Below are 19001 nucleotides of genomic sequence, written 5' to 3'. Positions count from 1 at the left end.
GAGGCGAAGGTGCTGGAACTCTAGCCTGAGGCAGGGTGTTCAGCCCCATCCGCCAGTCTTGAGCCTGGGATGGTTAGGGCAGACCTCTCTGAAAGATGGGGGAAATGAGGGTGTGGCAGAGGGGGCATTTTAAATATACCACACAGAAGGATCCCTAGGCAGGTAGAATGCCAGAATGTTCCTATGTATCCAGCTTGTTTCCTTCAGAACTCCATTCTGATACAGGGTGGTGTGTTTAGGACTGCCTGAGGGAGCTCAGGGCACATCCTCATGAGTCACCCAGGAAGAGAGAGCTGACTTTCTAACCCGGTGAGCGCCTGGATCTCTGTTCCCTCAGGCATGTACTCCCTTCGCTAACAATGCCAATTCGTACTGTTCTCCAGGGACAGGGTCAAGAAAAAGAGCAGCATGTTCAAAAATGCAGGTGCTTGCATTAAGAATGCTTTATTTACAGTAAAATATGAGCAGCATTTCCAATAAAACAGGAAACACTTTATACTGTTATCTACAAAATGTACTACAATATATGCTGTATTTTAAGTGTGCCCAAGAAGGTAAGGAATGTCACGATCCACCCTGCACACTCTGTGGCCCTGGCCGGGAAGGTGCCGTGTTTAAATTGGGCAGTCATAGACGTGAATTTCCTGGTCATCTCCAACAGACACAATTTTTGATCCATTTCCGTTATATTTTACTCCCCAAACCTGCAAAGAGAAACAAAAGGCATTCTAATTCCTGTATTTTGGGTAAGGAATGTTTAAGGAATGAACAGTTACTTTCTTCTCCTGCATCTAGACTAGTACGAGGCCAGCAAGGATGGGGCTAACTGGGCCACTTCCTCTGGCTTTGAGGAACAGCCCTCCTCTCTCTAAAATACAGCAATCTACCGTCCTTTCAAAGGTTGAGAATCCAGAGGTTACCTATGCCGTGAGTGATTCCTGCCTGGGCCCCGCACTATGCTCCCAGAGGAGAAGGTGAGACAAAACTGCCAACCAGTCCCCTCCCTCCTGTGTCCGCTCCCATCCACCCACGGTCGGTCGTTAGTCCTTTCTCAAAGACCTGGGAACCAGACATCATGGGCTAGGGTTTACTAAGAAAACGGCTTAAAGCCAGAAGTGGACCACCAAGATTCAACCCTTCAACTCCACTGCCATCATTTAAGGTAAATACAAAGCAGCATGAACTGTTAGTTAACTGTAAGATGCGCTCAGTAAGGAAAATGTGGGATCTCTAAAAGCATTCAATCCATTAAAGGCCGGTTTGTTGCTCTGCCCACTTGCATTTTCATGCTGTTCCTCTGGAGTCTAAACCCTTGCTGCCGGGAAGGCAATGATGGCAACATGCAGGACAGAGTCAGTAGTCTCAGCCAGGCAGGGTGGTTCACACCTGTAATCCTAGCAGGAGGACTGCAGAAAGTTCAAGGCCAGTCTGGGCTAACGTGAGATTGTTTTAAAAACCCCTTCCTCTTGCTCAAGCAGGGAGAAAAAGGAAAGGAATCTCAGGCCCACGTAGCACTGACAGAATCAGAATCCACTTCTTTTTGGAAGGTGGAGGCTGGGACCAGGCAAGTAAACTACCACTGCAGATCCTCCAGCCTCAGCCTCCAGAGTGCTGGATTACAGGCATTGTCACTGCCCTCAGCTCAGTTCCCTGGGGAGTCTAACAGCAAGGACCAAGAAGGATGGACAACAATGTTCCCATTTCCCATTCACCTTACAAACATAAAGACAGTCTTCCTAAAATGGAAACCAGGCTTAGCACTACCATTACAGTGAACAAGCTGTAACCTCTATATTTAAAAAAATTACATCCATGGATAATTCCAAAAATGTAAATGATTATGTTAAGCAATGGAACCTCCTGAAGAGGGAGGCTCTTCTAGAAGTCCCCAGAAAAGGGTCCCAGGCTTAGGTGTATAATTTCAAAGAAGGGAGTGTGGCAGTTTTGTGTTTGGGCATGTGAGCAGACATGCCTCATGGTAACAAGGCTAACTGTCCCAGGGTTCTACTACTCTTAACTCTAACAGAAAGACTAGTAAAGGGATGTGGCCAGCAAGCTAAACACAAAGGGATTTACATGTTTCTCATTCCGTACCTGATCCTGGTGATCAAAGAAGGTGTGCACACAGGTCCTTGTGCCAACATCCCAAACCTTTACACTTTTGTCAGATGAACTGTTTGGAAAGCAAACGTCAGAATCAGCACACTTCCTTATCCAGCACTCCTTTGCAGACTTTCACACTTGGATCTGTGGAGGCCCTTGAGCCAAGTGTCACCAGATGACGATCTTCTCACAGGGCAGCCAAGATTCTCCTCACTGGCTTGGCCAGCCCGCCATCATCAGGAGCTTCAAGCCTAACTATCCTTTTCTGGATGAGAGGCAGGTCTGGGGACGTGTCAAAAGCTCCCAGAACCATCTGCAATGCCCTTCGGCTGCCCATCCCATGCTTCTGAAGCTCCTCTGCCTCCAGTGGCCTAAATATCACTGGCATCCATAAACACATTTTATAGGCAGATCTGAGAGGATTCTAAGATCCTCTTGGAACACAAGGATATGTCAAGACAGAAAGTGGAAACCTAGACTTTTAACAAAAAGCTAAGATTTCAATGGTTTAAAAGAATATCTTTGATCAAGCTAAGACTAACCAAGTTCACTACTTAAAAACAAGCCCTTTAAAAGATAAAGTAAACAAAGGCAACTTGAATTTTGGGGTTTTTGAACAAGGTCTCTACATAATTCTAGCTGGCTCTGAACTCACTAAGTAGACTAGTCTGGCCTTGAATTCACAGAGATCCACCTGCCTCTACCTCTCCAGGACTGGGATTAAGGATTGTGCTACCATGCCTGGCCTGGGCAACTTGATTTATTTTACTACTTTAAAAAGTTTTCCATTTTATTTATGTGTATGAGCATTTTGTCTGAATATATGTTAGTAGGACAGAACAGGGTGTGGGATCCCCTGGGACTGGAGTTTCAGATGGTTGTGGGCCGCCGTGTGGGTGCTGGAAGTCGAAGAGTGGCTGGCCAGTACTCTTAAACTGCTGAGCCATCTCTCCAGCCCCAGAATGTTCAAGTCAGGTAATGTAATATCTCAATTTTAAGGCACACTACCAGAAGACTGCTTTCCCATGCCAAGCGTTTTAGAAACGAAGACTCCTACGTACCTGGAGACAAAGTGAGTGTCATCAGGACAGAACGCGACGTTCAGCACCCAGGACGCGTGGCCACTCAGCGTGCCAGCCAGGTTGGCATGTTGTCTGGAAGAAGAAAAGAGTCCAACAGAATGGCAATGCTAATGTGGGGAACTCTAATTGCTGAACTGGTTAGTGAACTATTAGCTCTGCTCACATGGCTGGGTGTGATACCAGAATAACCATATGTCACAAATTCCATTTTCAGTGAAGTAGCATCAAATACCAGACATTTTTATAGCAGCATTAAGTTAAAAATATCAATAGCTTGGAGACTGGAGAGACAGTTCAGCCAACTCTAAGATGAGGAGCCTGAGCAGCAGAGGTGAGCAGGCTAGCCAGACCCTCCTGCAAGAGGATCTTTCCCATGGTGACAGGAAGCAGCAAGACGTGCCTGATGCAATGTATGTGGCTCAACAGAACATTTGTGACCTAGTCAAGAACAAGGCAGGCAGCTGGGCGTGGTGGCACATGCCTTTAATCCCAGCATTTGAGAGGCAGAAGAAGGTAGATCTCTGTGATTTTTGAGGCCAGCCTGCTCTACAGGCCAGCTAGGGCTATATAGTGAGACCCTGTCAAAACCAAAAATAAAACATCAAAACCATAAACCTTAAAAAGCCAAAACCAAAACCAAAACAACCCCAAGCTAGGCCCAATTCCTACAACCATTTACACGTTTCTTATTTTGAAGAAGATTTTTATTTTATGTGTGTGTTCCATCTGTATGCAGGTGCCCATGATGTCTAAAAGGGGGCACCAAACCCCTGGAGCTGGAGTTGTAGGTAATTGTGAGCGCCCAGGGTGGGTGCTGGGAACTAAACTCGGAAGCCTGGCAAGTGCTCTTAACTGCTAAGCCATCCATCTCTCCTGGAAAACCTAATGCCTATGACAGGAGGCGCACCCTGGGCCTGAGGTCAGCAACTGTGCCCCTAGAAACAAGCCTCAGTTAGAGAGAACAGAGGCAGCCCTCGCAGGATGCAGTGGACCCCCACGAGGGTAAGAGGTCCTGAGGTTCGTTATTGCTAGGGCAATCACCACCTCAGTCTGAGGGCCTCTTAGCAAAGTGGAGGTCATGAAAGAGCAGCAGTGAAAGCTAACAGGGAGACACCCCCAAACTGCCACTCCTATGCTGGTTCTAGTGCCAACGGGCACACGCAACTGTCGGAGCCCCTCTCGTGGCCCCAGCATTCTCTCACCGTAACCTCAAAAGCAGCAGGCCCTTCTGACAGCGGAGTTACAACTCCCAAACAGCTCACAGAAGCCCACAAAAGGACACGGACACACAGTGAAGGACAAAGGACATGTTGGAGTGAGAAATGTGTAAGACAGGTTAAAAAAGAACTGGAGAACGATGAATTAGAGGCACACTTAGTAGGGAGACTAATTATGAGACTCAGGACAGTACAAGGCACATACTGGCACCAGCAGTGGGGATGAGAATGTGGGAAGAGGACACAATGGAAGGGAGAGCAGGGCGGGCCCTCAGTGGGGGAGCTGGGCACACAAGAGCAATCTGCTAACTCCTATGCCATCAGTCCAAACCTGACCTATGGGGCAGCTTACCCACTGGGGGTTCCTAACCAGAAGGCAGCCTGCATACCTGCTGAAAGCAGGCCCCTGGAAGAGATGCCCTAGGTTTTCACTGTAGCTCTGGGGCAGTTACAGCCAGGGCTCCATTTCCTTAGCTGTATACGATGTATCTACACAGAACTGTATACCAGGAGCCAAAACACCTGGCTGCTGAGAAAGGCAGCAGAGTCTAATCCTACTAGGATTAGAGAGACACACACTTCCTCCCCACAGACCTTGGGGACACCCTCTAAGCTCCGGCAGGAGGAGCTGACTGGGGGAGGAATGACTGGGAAGTCCAGAGCATCAGAGCTGACTTATGGCCATGAGAGCAGGCAGCAAATTCCAAGAGTGGCTCCTATCAGTAAGGGGACAAGGCTGTCACTGTTGCTGAGACCTGTACTCTTGAAAAGGTAACTCACACATCATAGATCTTGATGTAGCCATCATCTGAAGCCGTGACGAGGAGCTGGGAGTCGGGGGAAAAGGTCAAGGAGCGAATGGGCATCGCATGGCCTGAAATTCAGAGACGCTGTTAGGCTGGCAGCTGCACCACACAACTTCCTGCTGACTCTGCCCTCTTAACGACCACTAGCCAATGAGCTGGAATGACCCTGGTGCTTCAGTCAGAGAAGACGGCACTGACCAGACCCTTCTTCCACTCCCACAGGACTCCGACCCCGTTCATGGCGCCATCCCTTCTTAGTTCCCGTCTCTAATCAGCTAGGCCTCACTATACACTGCTAAAAATCCCAACAAAACAAAAAACCATGGAGGGCTGGAGAGATGTCTCAGTGGTGAAGAGCATGTACTGCTCTCTCAGAGAACCCAAGTTCGGTTCCTAGCACCCACAGCTAGAGCTCACAACCGTCTGTAACTCTGGCTCCAAGGGATCTGAAATCTGGCCTCTATGTACGTATATACATATATGTGCGCACACACACACTTAAAAATCTTAAAAAAACAAAAACTGGCTAGGTGGTAGTGGCATAAGCCTTTAATCCCAGCACTCGGGAGGCAGAGGCAGGCAGATCTCTGAGTTCAAGGCCAACCTGGTCTAGATAGTGAATTCCAGAATATCCAGGGCCACACAGAGAAACCCTGACTAAAAAAAAAAAAAACCTCTGCTACAAACATGGCCAAATGGAAGATACAGGCTGCATCTGATTTGTAAGGTCCAACAAAGAGCATTATTTCCCTACCAAATCTTTTGCCGTTGGGTAAAAGGTAAATTGAGGAGATACATGCACTTAGTGATAATTCAAAATCAGACACGAGAAGAGCAATCTCTCTCTCCTACTCTGTCCTCCTCCCAAGGCCACCAGTGTGGAGAGTGGACACAAATGTTTCATATGACATCAAATGAGCACAAAAAAGGAACAGCCTTCCAATCACAAAGCTCATGAGGAAAAAAAGAGAAAACACACATATAAATAAAAAGTAACCTACGCCACTAAAAAAAGTGTAAGAACTATTATGTCCAGATTAAAACCACAGTGCTAAGTCTAACACAGAGTGGTACTTCAGTTTTCCAACAGAGATGAAAACAATTTAGATTACATTTTCACAAAAGAAGCATTCTTGCTTTGTGACCTGATAATCCATCCGGGGAGCACAAAATAGGATGAGGAGCTATGGATACCTTCCAGCGTGTGCAGAAGCTTTCCAGTTGCAATATCAAAAATATTGATGATTCCGTCTATGGCTCCGCTGGCCAGGTATTTTCCATCAGGACTCTGTTGAGAAGAGATGGGTGATTTGAGACGATTCGGATAAACTGTCCCTTCTGAATACAAGCCATCCTGCTGGCCTCAGGTCTACCTGGCTGCCAGCAAACCACACAACAGACAGCAGCCTAATAAGCACCTAATAAGGTCTGCAAAGGACCACAGCTAGAGACTCACGGTGAGGTTTCCTTACGTATGCAATACTCAGGATGAATTTTCCTCTAGTGTCCAAAGAATATTCTTTTTTCCCACTTTCCACACCGAAAATGTTCACTTTCCCCACATGAGTTCCTGTGGCCAGATACTGGGAGTCAGGGGAGAAGGCCAAAGTCCAGGCGTCCACTGGAAAGAAGCAAAGGAGAGTCCAGTGAGGAAAGATCCGACTTTAATTTACAAACTATAGCTTGATCTAATGTCTTTAAACTTAGAGAAAGTGTCCCGAGTCAGAAAACCATGTTGTAAAGATTCTAATTCTTTTCTTTGCCAAGTTTAAATTTTAAGAAATTCTTAATTTAAAAAAATAAATAAAACCAGCTGAACAATACTGACAATTGACAAGGACATGAGAAATCGGATCCTCCATTCTCTGGTGGCCATGTAAAATGGGACAGCCACTCTGAAAACCAGTGTGACAGTTTCTTAGGTAAAAACCAACACCACACTACTCACAAGTCCACTCCTGGGAGCTACTCAGGAGGAATGGAAGCATATACACAGAGCCCTTCCCACTCATCTCCACAGCAGCTTTATCATAACTAGGTCAAACTGTAAACAGTCCAAATGACCTCAACCAGCGAATGAGCAGGGGACTATGGTTCATCCTTATGAGAGAATATTACTTGTCAACAAAGAGGAACAAATCTGCTACAAAATGGATGAAACTCAAAAACACTTGAAAAACAACAACAATTATACATAGTCTATTGGTTCTGTCCCTTTAGAGCCCTAATACACCAGCTTCTGCCAGCCTTCATATGTCAGGTGCAAAAAGAAGGATGATTATTTTTAAAAGATTATTTTTAAAAATGTACTTATTTGTATTTTATGTACACTAGTGTTTTGCCTGCATGTATGTCTGTGTGAAGGTGTCGGGTCCCCTAGAACTGGAGTTACCGACAGCTGTGAGCTGCCATGTAGGTGCTGGGAATTGAACCTGGGTCCTCCGGAAGAACAGCCGGTGCTCTTAACTGCCTAGATATATCTCTAGCTCCAAGAATTATGTTTTAAAAAATCCTATTTTAATTAGCTATTTACAGAGAAAATGGTTAGTAGAATCCCCAACTTTTATTTCTCAAAGCTTAATAAAAATGAATTCTTTCAAATTATTTTGCCACATCCCTATTAATTGCTTTGCAATACAGATCCCTTATTCCCAGATGTCTTCAGGTACAAAACAGGAACCATGTTTATCCCTCATGAAAACCTGCACTCTAATCTTAATCCTTGCAGAGTAAATGCTTAGCACAAACCCTAAGTTCCTCCTGCTCCTCCCCAGGTTGCTCTTCTCTTCCTGTGGGCATTCTGGATATGAGGTACAGGGACCTCTCCACTGCCACCTCTGCTCCCCTCTTGTCAGCGGCTGGACAGCCACCGCCTGGCAGAATGCCAGTCATGGGGTCATTCCTCCAGCTTTACTTTTTCTATTTTCTCTGTCTTCTCAAGATCAGGATTTTCTCTCTCCACTCTTTCTGTCCCTTTTGAGGTGGTACATTTTCAAGGCAAGTCTGCTTTCCCTCGGTTCAGTAAACCCAGACTCACCTAAGGTGCTCAGCTAGTTAGCTGTGGGCAGCAAGGCTCACTTGTTATTTGACTAGGATGTGATCTAGTTTTGACTAGATCCCCCCACCCCAAAGAACATCCACCCACTTTATTCTTTTCAGTCTCTTTCTTATGCCTGTAACTCTGGCACTTGGGAAGCTGAGCAGAAAGAGCAGCCATGACTTCAAGGCCAGTCTGAGTTACATGGTAAGACCTGGTCTCAAAGCACTGAAACCCCAAAACCCCAAAATAAGGCAACCCCTAAGACATAACAAAAACAACCCAGCAGAAGGAAGAGCAAGCTGGACAGACTCAGAACTTTCTACTTCAACCAACGACGCTCTCACGTCTTCACATGTGATGTATGGAAGGCTACAACAATTACAGTGACCAGCGTCATTGTCCTGAGAGCGTGCAGAGATGGCTCAGTGGCAAAGGCACCTGCCACCAAACCTGATGACCTGAGCTCCATACCAGGCCCACATGCAAGAACGGACTCCCACAAGTTGTCCTCTGACCTTCACACACATGTGCTCACACATACAAAATAAGTAACATATAATAAAAATATTCTTTAAAAGCAGCAACAGATCCGACTCTTTCTAATGCTCCTTATGTTCAGGGTGCTACCAGGCTTTGCAGAATGGCTGGAGATCCCTGTTCTCCATGAACAATGCAAGCAGAGAGGAGCACAGAGAGCCGTCTGGGAAGTCACAAAGTATCCGAGTACATTTTCCAGACACACATTTCAGTCTCACACTCTTTTTTTTCTTTTAAGATTTATTTATTATGTATACAGTGTTCTGTATACATGTATGTCTACACGCCAGGAGAGAGCACCAGATCTCATTACAGATGGTTGTGAGTCACCATGTGGGTGTTGGGACCCACATTGAATTCAGGACCTCTGGAAGAACAGTCAGTGCTCTTAACCTCTGAGCCATCTCTCCAGGCTCCAAGCCTCACACTCTTAAACCATGATTTAGTGGATCCAAAAGGAACTGGGCATGAATACTTTTGACAAAAACTCCAGCATTGAGTCAAAGAACAGTGCTTCTGAGGAGAGAGGCACTCAGTTCCTAGACTACAGGCCTCTTTACAAGCCCTAGAACTTCATTCTATGCAATGTCCACAGCAGCTAGGAGCATAACTGGAGGGGGCCAGAGCTATTGGGGAATCAGCTCCCCAAGAACCTGAGCAGCTCTTTCATAATCCACCCACCAAGGAGCGTGTGGAGCGATGCCAAGCTATCTGCATCTCTGCAGAGCACTGCCCACTGAACGCAACAGGCTTAGCTAATGAGAACCACACAGGCCTTTTAAGTGAACAGGAGGCTAAAAAGAATCCTGAAGTGTCAAAAGGTTTGTTCTACACAAGTCTAATCCACTAAAATCGTCCCTTACCAACTTGGACAATGCTCAACGAGGCTGAGGAGCATGTGTACGGCTCCACAGTACTTTAAATAAAGATCCATCACCTTGTTTCTCCCTGCCTAAGTACCGCACATCAGAACCCAGGCACTCTGACCATAGTGAATAGAGAGAACCACTATTCAGACCCGAGGCTTCCGTAAGGCAGTGATGTATCCCCTCAGAAGTGTCGGGTAGAGAAGCACTGGCTACACCAGCACAGCTCCACAATCCCAAACTGTCAATTCTGAAACCCAAAACACTGGTTTGGCTTCCCCAAAGTAAGCACAGCACTACATACAATCCATTTGGCAGCAAAAAGTGGCCTGAAATAATGTAATCACTTGGTATAATACCCTTGTGTGATTACAAGGACATTAGGGTTGGATTAGAGTGACGACAATTCTGAAATAGAAACACTCTATCCCTACGTCTGAAAAGGGACTGTGGATTTCTATCACCTTCCCTAAATGTAAAGTTCTTACCAGGTCCTGCATCTATAGACTTTATCTGTTTGCCGTTTTCCAAGTCCCAGAGACGAATGTGAGCATCAAGAGAGCTGGACGCAGCAATGGGAAGGGTGTGGCTGATGTCCACAGACACCACTCCCAGCTGATGTCCCTCCAGACTCCACTGCAGCTCCAGCCTCTCATCACGCCTAGAAGGAGGACAGAAATGATTCTTTATGCTCAATATACTATACTGTCACCAGAACGTCTATGTCCTTGGACATTACCAACAAATGGTCAATAAGATGCAGAAAGCTGAGGACTGAACACAGAATGTAGCCAGGTCTCTGGGACTACCACTAGAGCTTTAATTCCAAATAATAAGAAGCCACACAAGAAAAAATAAGCTGTTGTTTAAAGCTACTACGATGCTATTGCCTTCTTGCCCAGAAAAATCAATGCTATCCTTATAGCAACTGGGAGCCCAGAAGCAAAACCCTTGTCCCAAATTTCCAAGGTTTGAAAGGGGAAAAGGTGCTCACCATTTCCAAACCTTCACCAGGTCATCCAGGGATCCTGTGACCACGGTTTCAATGTTTTCCTTTTTGTTTGTTCCCCAGGCAACTGACCAGATGGCATCATCATGGGCTAGAACAGAAAGTGCTTCATTTGAAGTTTACGTACATACCACTCCTAAATTCAATGTCAAAAAACCAAGCTGACAACTCCCAAGTCAAGTCAACTTCTACCTATCTCTTCACGGCTCCACTGGACATGCCCCATGAAGTGCTTACGGACTTGTAGGGGACCTATATGACCACTAGTGGCTCCTGTTTAGTTTGAAACTCACCCTCAAACACAAGTTTACAAGAAGGAAGGCAGAATGAGAACAAGACAGGGCTTCAGACTCCAAATACAGTGACTGACCCAGGAGTCTGCTGTCTGTCTAGAACAGCAATCAGTAGACCAAAATGACCAGGAGACAGTTCTATAAACAGTGCTGGTCTAAAATGTATGAGGTGTCTTTTACCATAAATGCCTTTTTTATGCCTAACGAATCACTTATTACATTAATCCTTCCCTCAGTGTTGTCTTCATCACAGCTGCCTTGATCAAGTCCTGCCAAGATCATGCCCGTGGTGACATATGCCTACAACTTCAGCACTTAGGAGACAGAGGCAGGAGGAGCACCAGGCTAGGCAGTGAGTTCACGGCAAGCCAGAGTTACAAGTGAAGTCGTTTTTCAAAAAAACAAGAGCTGAGGACAAGCTCAGTGGTGGAGTACTTGCCTAGAATGGGTAAGGCCCTGGACTTGATCCCTGATGTTCAACTTTCCCCATCCCCCAAAAAGATCTTTTTCATTTCACAAATAAGGAATGGGGGGCTTGGAGATGCTTTGTAGCTCATCCAAAGGCATGAAGCTAAGAGAGGGCAGGGCTAAGATTCAAACTCAAGATATTAACTGAAGTCCACATTCTAAGTCTGGGAGCTACGTATTTTGTAAGCTATACTGTGGAATCTGCAAAGCTGGTATACAACTATTAAACAGGATAAGTATACACAGAAGCTTTACCTATGCCTGGTTACAATTCTCCCAGGCCACCTTTCCAAAACACGAATCTAAAGGATTAAACTTGAACAGCTGTTGGGTTACACATGTTGTCACAGCTTCCTTATCTCTCACTAGACCTGAGCCTGCTAGCATTACCACCTGGATGATGTTAGCTTCAAGCAGAGCCATTGCCTGGCACACCTGCACAGCTTACTAGTTAACTAAGGGGAATGCTCTGGGCTTAAACTTCGGACTACCTAAATGTCACTTATTTGGAGCGAAGAACTTTTTCATTAGATACTTTCACACTCCCGAGGCTGTCTCTAACCCATCTGGTTGGATAGGATCACTGTCCCAACACTGCTGCTGTGCAGGTGTCTCACTAGGCAGCTGGTCTGTAAGCCGGCCTCAGACCTGCCTCCTGCTCCCACCCACCACTGCCTCGCTATGCACTCAGGTGCCTTGACGGAATTTTCATGGTTTCACCCTCTGCTTTTACAGAGACAAATGTCATCTAAAAGAGTTCCTGCACTTGTAAGTAGAGGAAGCTACGTAAAGACTCCACAGTGAATTCTGAGTTAGAGCCAGGTTTAAGCCCACCTTCCTAGCAATGTAGACACCAACAGGGTTCTGAGGCTCAAAATATTGCCTCTTTCTACCCTGGCAGCAGGGAAGCTAAGCATTACATCTTCCTCGGGGAGAAGAGTTTTCCTCATCCTAGAATTCTCCATCATGCCACCTGACTCCTACCTTTCTTTGTAGTTATTTTTCATATATTTACTAATTTATTGTGTAGTACTGGGACTGGCCTTGTACATTGAGGCAGGTGCTTTACCACTAAGCATATCTCCAGCCTTCTTCTCACTTTTTTATATTAAGACAAGGTCTCACTACACTGTCTAGATTGGCCTTGAACTCACAATCCTCCCATCTAGCTTCCTTAGCATCTGGGATTACAGGCCCACTCCACCAGACCCAAATGCTATTTACTTTTTGATTGAGTATATTGTTTTTGTCTACTCTAGCCGATTCTGCAAAGATCTGTGTGTCTAGTTGGTGTGATAAGATCTCAAAAAAAACCAAGAGGACACTTTTTTTTGTGGCAAAAAATTTTGCTCCATGAGGACTCCTTACCTTGCTCTTGCTTGAAGAGAATACTGTACTACAAAAGAACAGAAGAGCAGACCACCGTCAGATTCCCGTTATCCCGCACCCTCCCTCCAGCACTGCAAGTGAGGCGGTCACCAGGCTACTTCCCTGACCATCCCACCAATCTTCCTTCTTCAGCCTCCTTAGTGTTGCCATTACGAGTGTGCAGCATCACACCAGACTACAACAAACCAGACCCCCCTTCCCAAACCCAGCAAGTTACACTTTCTTCAGCTCTGGTCAGGAGGGAGCTGAGTCCTGTCTGCAGCCGACTTTTCACAGTTGTAGACTACACAGCCCATACATGTCTTTAGCTTTGTCCCTAATCCTAAAGGGCTGACCGACTGCTCTCGCTCATATTTCAACTGATCTTAGTGGGGTGCATTCTACCAGAGCCACATAACCCTGTGATGAGCAGGTACTCAAAGTCATCCACGTCTTTGGGAACAGGACAAGAATTAAACACCAGTTTTCCTAACCATACACCCAGGCAATCTACTGGGCTTGAACTTGCCAGTAACTAAAGTTTTCCCTCTCAGTGCAGACCTTACCTGGTTGGTCATTTCCTTAACGGAGGATGACGATCTAGAGGCCAGACAGCCCTGTGAAATCAACACCAGGGTTTCAGTAAGATGATGTTATCAGCACAAGGAGGCTGCAGAAGTTCCTCCTCACCAAATGGTAATTTTGTCAAAACATGAAAACAAAACTTGTGACAGCAAAACACACATGGCTCTTTGTCAACACATTATATCATAAGAATTAGTGGAGCATAAGAGATGCTATGATGTCAGAAGGTGACACACTTCGGACAGGACCCTGCCAGACATTCCGAAGTCCTCGTTCTTTGGAGGTACTAATCCTGGCTTCATGGCAAGACCTTGTTTCAAACAAACAATGACAAAAATCCCACCATAGCATCCTGACATGAAAATATCACGATCTTTAAAGCATTAACAAAGTCATATTTAGGGCTGGAGAGATGGTTCAGAGGTTAAGAGCGCTGGCTGCTCTTCCAGAGGACCTGGGTTTAACTCCCAGCACCCACACGGCAGCTCACAATGGTCTGTAACTTGTTTCAGGGGACCCGAAACTTCCCAAGGCAAAACATTAATGTACATAAAATTAAAAAAATTAGAAGATTTTTTTAAAAAGTCGTATTTAATGTTGTATGTTCATTGTATGCGCTCTTAATGGGATTATATGCTAAATTTCAGTGAGAGGTTAAAAAAGACAGGGTGATAATTTTCTTTTAACCCAAGTTCGCTGCTCCCTCAGTTCCATTCACAGACCATACACCTCAGGCATCCAGGCTCAATTGGCAAACCAAAAAGGCTACCAAAAGTTTTTCAAGAACAGGAAATCAAACAGATACATGATTCCTAAACAGCCCTAAGAGGTCTTAATCAGGTGGGCTAGTTTGTGACTCAAGAACAAGACTTTGCCCAGACTAGAAAGAACTCAGGCCAATTTGGCTGAACAAGCGCCATGCAAACTCTGCCTGAGGATCAGCCCTCTTAGTGAGGACGCCCCTCACTGCCAATCTGGACCTCACATTGGACAATAGAGAAAAACAACTATTTTATTTATTTATTATTTATTTATTTATTTATTTATTTTGGTTTTTCGAAACAGGGTTTCTCTGTGTAACTTTGCGCCTTTCCTGGGACTCACTTGGTAGCCCAGGCTGGCCTCGAACTCACAGAGATCCACCTGCCTCTGCCTCCCGAGTGCTGGGATTAAAAGCGTGTGCCACCGCCGCCCGGCTCAACTATTTTAAAAGTAGGAAGGTTTACAGGGAACCAACTCCCAAAAAACTACCCTCACAGTAGGGCTGCAAATCTATCAGGCCGAGCCTTCAAGAATGTACCACATTAGGTCCTACTTTAAATATTACACAGATCAGCTCACTGAACCTGTGTTAACTCTGAGTAGTAGGCATTTTTACCAGCTCCATTCTCCTAGCAAGATAAGAGGCTCGGCGCTGTTGAGGGAAGCGTCCCTAAGAAGGTCAATACAAGCTATAGTTCATGCTAAGACACATCTCATGACAGGTAATTTCAGAACTAAGAGACTCCAAGAGGCCTCTTACGCCACATTCTCTCTCTCTCTCTCTCTCTTATCATTTTTTAAATTTAATTTAATTTTATTTTACAATATAATTTAATTCTACATATCAGCCACGGATTCCCTTGTTTTCCCCCCTCCCCTTCCCCCCAGCCCACCCCCCATTCCCATCTCCTCCAGGGCAAAGACTCCCCGGAGGATTGAGATCAACCTGGTAGACTCAGTTCAGGCAGGTCCAGTCTTCTCCTTCCAGGCTGAGCCAAGCGTCCCTGCATAAGCCCCAGGTTTCAAACAGCCAGCACATGCACTGAGCACAGGACCCGGTTCCACTGCCTGGAAGCCTCCCAAACAGATCAAGCCAATCAACTGTCCCACCCATTCAGAGGGCCTGATCCAGTTGGGGGCCCCTCAGCCATTGGTTCATAGTTCTTGTGTTTCCATTCGTTTGGCTATTTGTCCCTGTGCTTTATCCAACCTTGGTCTCAACAATTCTCATTCATATAAACCCTCCTCTTTCTCGCCAATTGGAGCCCCAGAGCTCCACCCGGGGCCTGGCCGTGGAACTCTGCATCCAGTTCCCTCAGTCATTGGATGGGATTTCTAGCAGGACAATTAGGCCACCTTCTCTCTTTAGGAAAAATTCCCAGTTAGAATTCAATGCTCATTCCTCAGTGTTTCCAGAGACTAACCTATATACCTCTATGAAAGTTCCTCAGGCACGTTAGTAACGCACAATGCCGTTCCGCACTTTTATTTCAATAAAAGGAACTCAGTCTCTACTTCTAAGTGTGCCTTGACGTGACGCTTGCTACCTAACAACGTGGCTAAAGACTGGAGAACTTGGGCTAAGACGGTCCTCTATCTAGAGGAAAACTACCTCCCCCGCCAAGAAGCCGGCCCTCACTTCCGGAATGCACAAAACATTATCTGGATGCAAAAGAAGTCCACCACCTCCGGGCCTCCGGCTGCCCTCGGGACTCGTGCCTCGCGGGCTGGCCAGCGTAAACAGTCACGGAAGTCACCCCTGAGCCCCTGGAGCCTCCGGGAACAAACCTGCTGTGGCGGCCGCCAAGCCTCCCTTGCTCACCCGCCTTCCCGCCCCGGCAGGAACAAGTCCCAACGACCACCATGCCCAACGGCCCCGCACACCAACTCACCACTGTACAGCCGGCAGCACGGCACTCTGACGTCAGTGGGGCGCGACAGTGGCGCCCACGGATGAGCTAACGAAAGGGCGGGGCCTCTTGGCCGACCTGGGCCCTGCAGGCACAGCGCCCCCTGCTGCCTTGGCGCTGGGGCGGGGGGGGGGGTGTTGTAGAGAGTGGGAGGGGAGCGGGAAAGCCACGCCCCGTCCGGGGTGTCAGGTTAGCCTGCTGTTGAAGTTTCTCTGTTGACTTCATGGGTTCTTTTTTCCTGCCTTGTCTTTTCTTCTTCCTCTTTTTTTTTCTTTTCTCTTCCCGCTCCCTCTTCTCCCTTCCTCCCCTTTCTTCTTGAGACCGGATCTTGCTATGTAGCCTCAAGCTGGCCTTAAACTGCTTGTCAGTTCTCCTGCTTCAGCTTCCAAAGTACTGGGATTACAGGTCATCACCCGGCTGTGTTGGTTCTTAAACTCTATTTAGGACCTACGAGTGAGTCCAGTGTTAAATTCGCGGGTTGTGAGCAACATTGTTAAGCAATGAGATGCACGGGAGTACCAATCCTAATCCTGTTTTTCTGTGAGTAGAGGGTGTCCATAAACGGCAAGTTCTTCAGGTAGGCTAGTGGAAACTGGTTCTGTCTAAGATGGCTCAGAGAGACAGCAAGACTAACTCTAGCTTCACTGTAATTCCATCTGCATGCTAAGTGACACCCTAGCACCACGACAGTTGGCAATTGCATGCTGAGGACTGAAAACAACCATAAAAGGAGAAGAAGAGCCAGGACCCAAACTCCTGGGGAAATTCTCTGTCCAGTTCCAAAAAATGCATGAGTGTTCCTTGAGTATTATTAGCCTATAACTCCCTTTTTATCAGGTACAGATAGCCTCTAGGCCCTCAACAGCTGAAGAGATTAGTTAGTGTTTGTCTCCCATTTCCTCTATTTTGGGCCAGAATCAGTCCCTTTCATTGTTCAGTTGACACCTGGGCTTGTTGGTTCAACAATTCCAAGCAGGAAAATGGACCCAATGTTGGATCCAGTCAAAAGGTGGCAGCAATTTCAAAAAACTGTTAGCTAACTAGATAACTTTGCTAAGCAACTAGATAAATTTGACCAACATAATCACAAATCTCCCAGACCTGTACCTTGGTCCTTAGTAAGGATAGAGGGGTCACCCTTGTGTTACCACCTCAGAAAAATTTAGTCTAGGGCTAGAAGATGTAACTTGGTGGTAGAGTCGTTGCTTAGCATATGCAAAGCCCTGGATTCGAACACCAGTACTGTGCAAAAAGAGAAACGAAACAACCAAAACCCCAAAAACAACCCCCAAGTCAAAAACAAACAAACAAAAACATTTGTGTCAAGGTGAGCAGACTGGATTGTCAAAATTCTAACCATTTTGAGTATATGTGACCAGATGGCATTTGGTCCTGATAAATTATGCTCCTTCCTTCCTTTCTTTCTTTTCTTTATTTCTTTGTTGTTGTTGTTGTTGTTGATGAGACATGGTCTTATTGCCCTGAGTGACCAAGAACTTGCTTATGTAGACCATGTTGTTTTCAAACTCAGAGATCTGCTTGCCTTTGCCTCCAGAAGTACTGAGGTTGAAGGCATACACCACTACATCCTGCTATTCTCTTTAAATGTTTTTGTCTGTTACATTCATTGTGTATGTATTTTATGTTCAGCACAGCAAGCATGCGGAGGTCAGAGGGCAACTTTCTGGAGTTGGTTCTCCACGCCCATCATGCTGGTCCTAGGGACTGAACTCAGAATGTATGTGGATGCATGTGGAGGTCAGAGGACAACTTTCAGGAGTTCATTCTTTCCTTCCATCATGTGGGTCCTGGGGATCAAATTTAGGCTAACAGGCATGGCAGCAAGTACCTTTATCCTCTAAGTGAATAGTTCTCAGTGGTCCCATATTAGATATTTACATTACGACTCACAAGAGTAGCAGAATTACAGTTATGAAGTAGCAACTAGAATAATTTTATGGTTGGGGGTCACCACAACATGAGGAGCTATATTTAAGAGTCACAGCATTAAGAAGGTTGAGAACCACTGCTAAGCCAGCTCATTGACCCCCACCCTTTTTCTTTCTTTCTTTCTTTCTTTCTTTCTTTCTTTCTTTCTTTCTTTCTTTCTTTCTTTCTTTCTTTCTTTTTTTAGTGTGTGTTCTAGACATCTGAGGAGGCTTTCTTGGATAGCCAGGCCCCAAACCACGGCAAGAAGACTTATTAATTAAGAATGCTCAGCCTTAGCTTAGGCTTGTTTCTAGCTAGCTTTTTAAAATTTAAAAAAAAAAAACTTAAATTAACGCATTTCTATTAATTTGTGTGCTGCCCTGAGGCTCATTTACCTCATCTATGTACTGTCCATCCTGCTTCCTTGCTTCCTCCATATCTGACCGGCTGGCCCCCCAGCTGGCTGACTGGCTCCCCTTTTCTCTCTGACCACCAGCCCTGCCTATGCCTCTTCTGCCTAGCTATTAGACATTGAGCTTTTTATTAGACCAATCAGGTGCCTTAGCTAGGCAAGGTAAAACAGCAACACATCTTACATAATTAAATAAATGCAACATAAACAAAAGCAACACATCTTTACTTAGTTAGACAAATATTCCATTCCACAACAGACATCGATCTCAGGTCCCAGTGCCTACATGGCAAACAGTTTACCAGCTGATCTATCTACCCACCCCACTACCCATCTTTTTGAGACAGAGTCTCCTATAATTCAGGATGAACTCAAACTCACTATATATTGTTAAGGATGACCTGGAACATCTGATCCTTCTGCCTTCCCTTCCAGAGTGCTGGGACCTCAGGTATGGGCCACCATGCCTGGTTTTATGTTGTACTAGGGATCAGGGTAATGCAGGCTAGGCAAGCACTGTACCAGTTGAGCTACATCTCCAGTCCCTAATTTTCAACTTTTGAATATAAAGAATTAATTTGGAGAGGCTTGCATTTTAAGAATGATGACATAGG

At 45.8% G+C, this 19001-nt stretch overlaps 1 protein-coding gene across 3 annotated transcripts; it reads right to left on the bottom strand.

Annotated features, from left to right (window-relative positions):
• Positions 1-411: 411 nt before the first annotated feature.
• Wdr61 (WD repeat domain 61) lies at positions 412-16102 on the bottom strand. 3 transcript variants are annotated; one of them, XM_028864989.1, is made up of 11 exons: positions 15925-16102; positions 13356-13406; positions 12790-12817; positions 10646-10751; positions 10140-10312; positions 6681-6829; positions 6403-6496; positions 5183-5276; positions 3165-3257; positions 2095-2173; positions 412-704 (listed from the first exon to the last, which is right to left on the bottom strand). In XM_028864989.1, exons 2-11 carry the CDS (start codon positions 13365-13367, stop codon positions 615-617), a joined length of 918 nt encoding a protein of 305 aa, XP_028720822.1. In that variant the 5' UTR covers positions 13368-13406; positions 15925-16102; the 3' UTR covers positions 412-614. The 3 variants fall into 3 exon arrangements, with proteins under 3 accessions (XP_028720822.1, XP_028720821.1, XP_028720823.1); XM_028864988.2 differs by having other exon boundaries at positions 16029-16097; XM_028864990.2 differs by having other exon boundaries at positions 15959-15994.
• Positions 16103-19001: the final 2899 nt, after the last annotated feature.

Source organism: Peromyscus leucopus, chromosome 7 (assembly GCF_004664715.2).
Source record: "Peromyscus leucopus breed LL Stock chromosome 7, UCI_PerLeu_2.1, whole genome shotgun sequence".
Classification (NCBI taxonomy): Eukaryota; Metazoa; Chordata; class Mammalia; order Rodentia; family Cricetidae; genus Peromyscus; species Peromyscus leucopus.
This window is presented reverse-complemented; position numbering and strand designations above follow the sequence as displayed.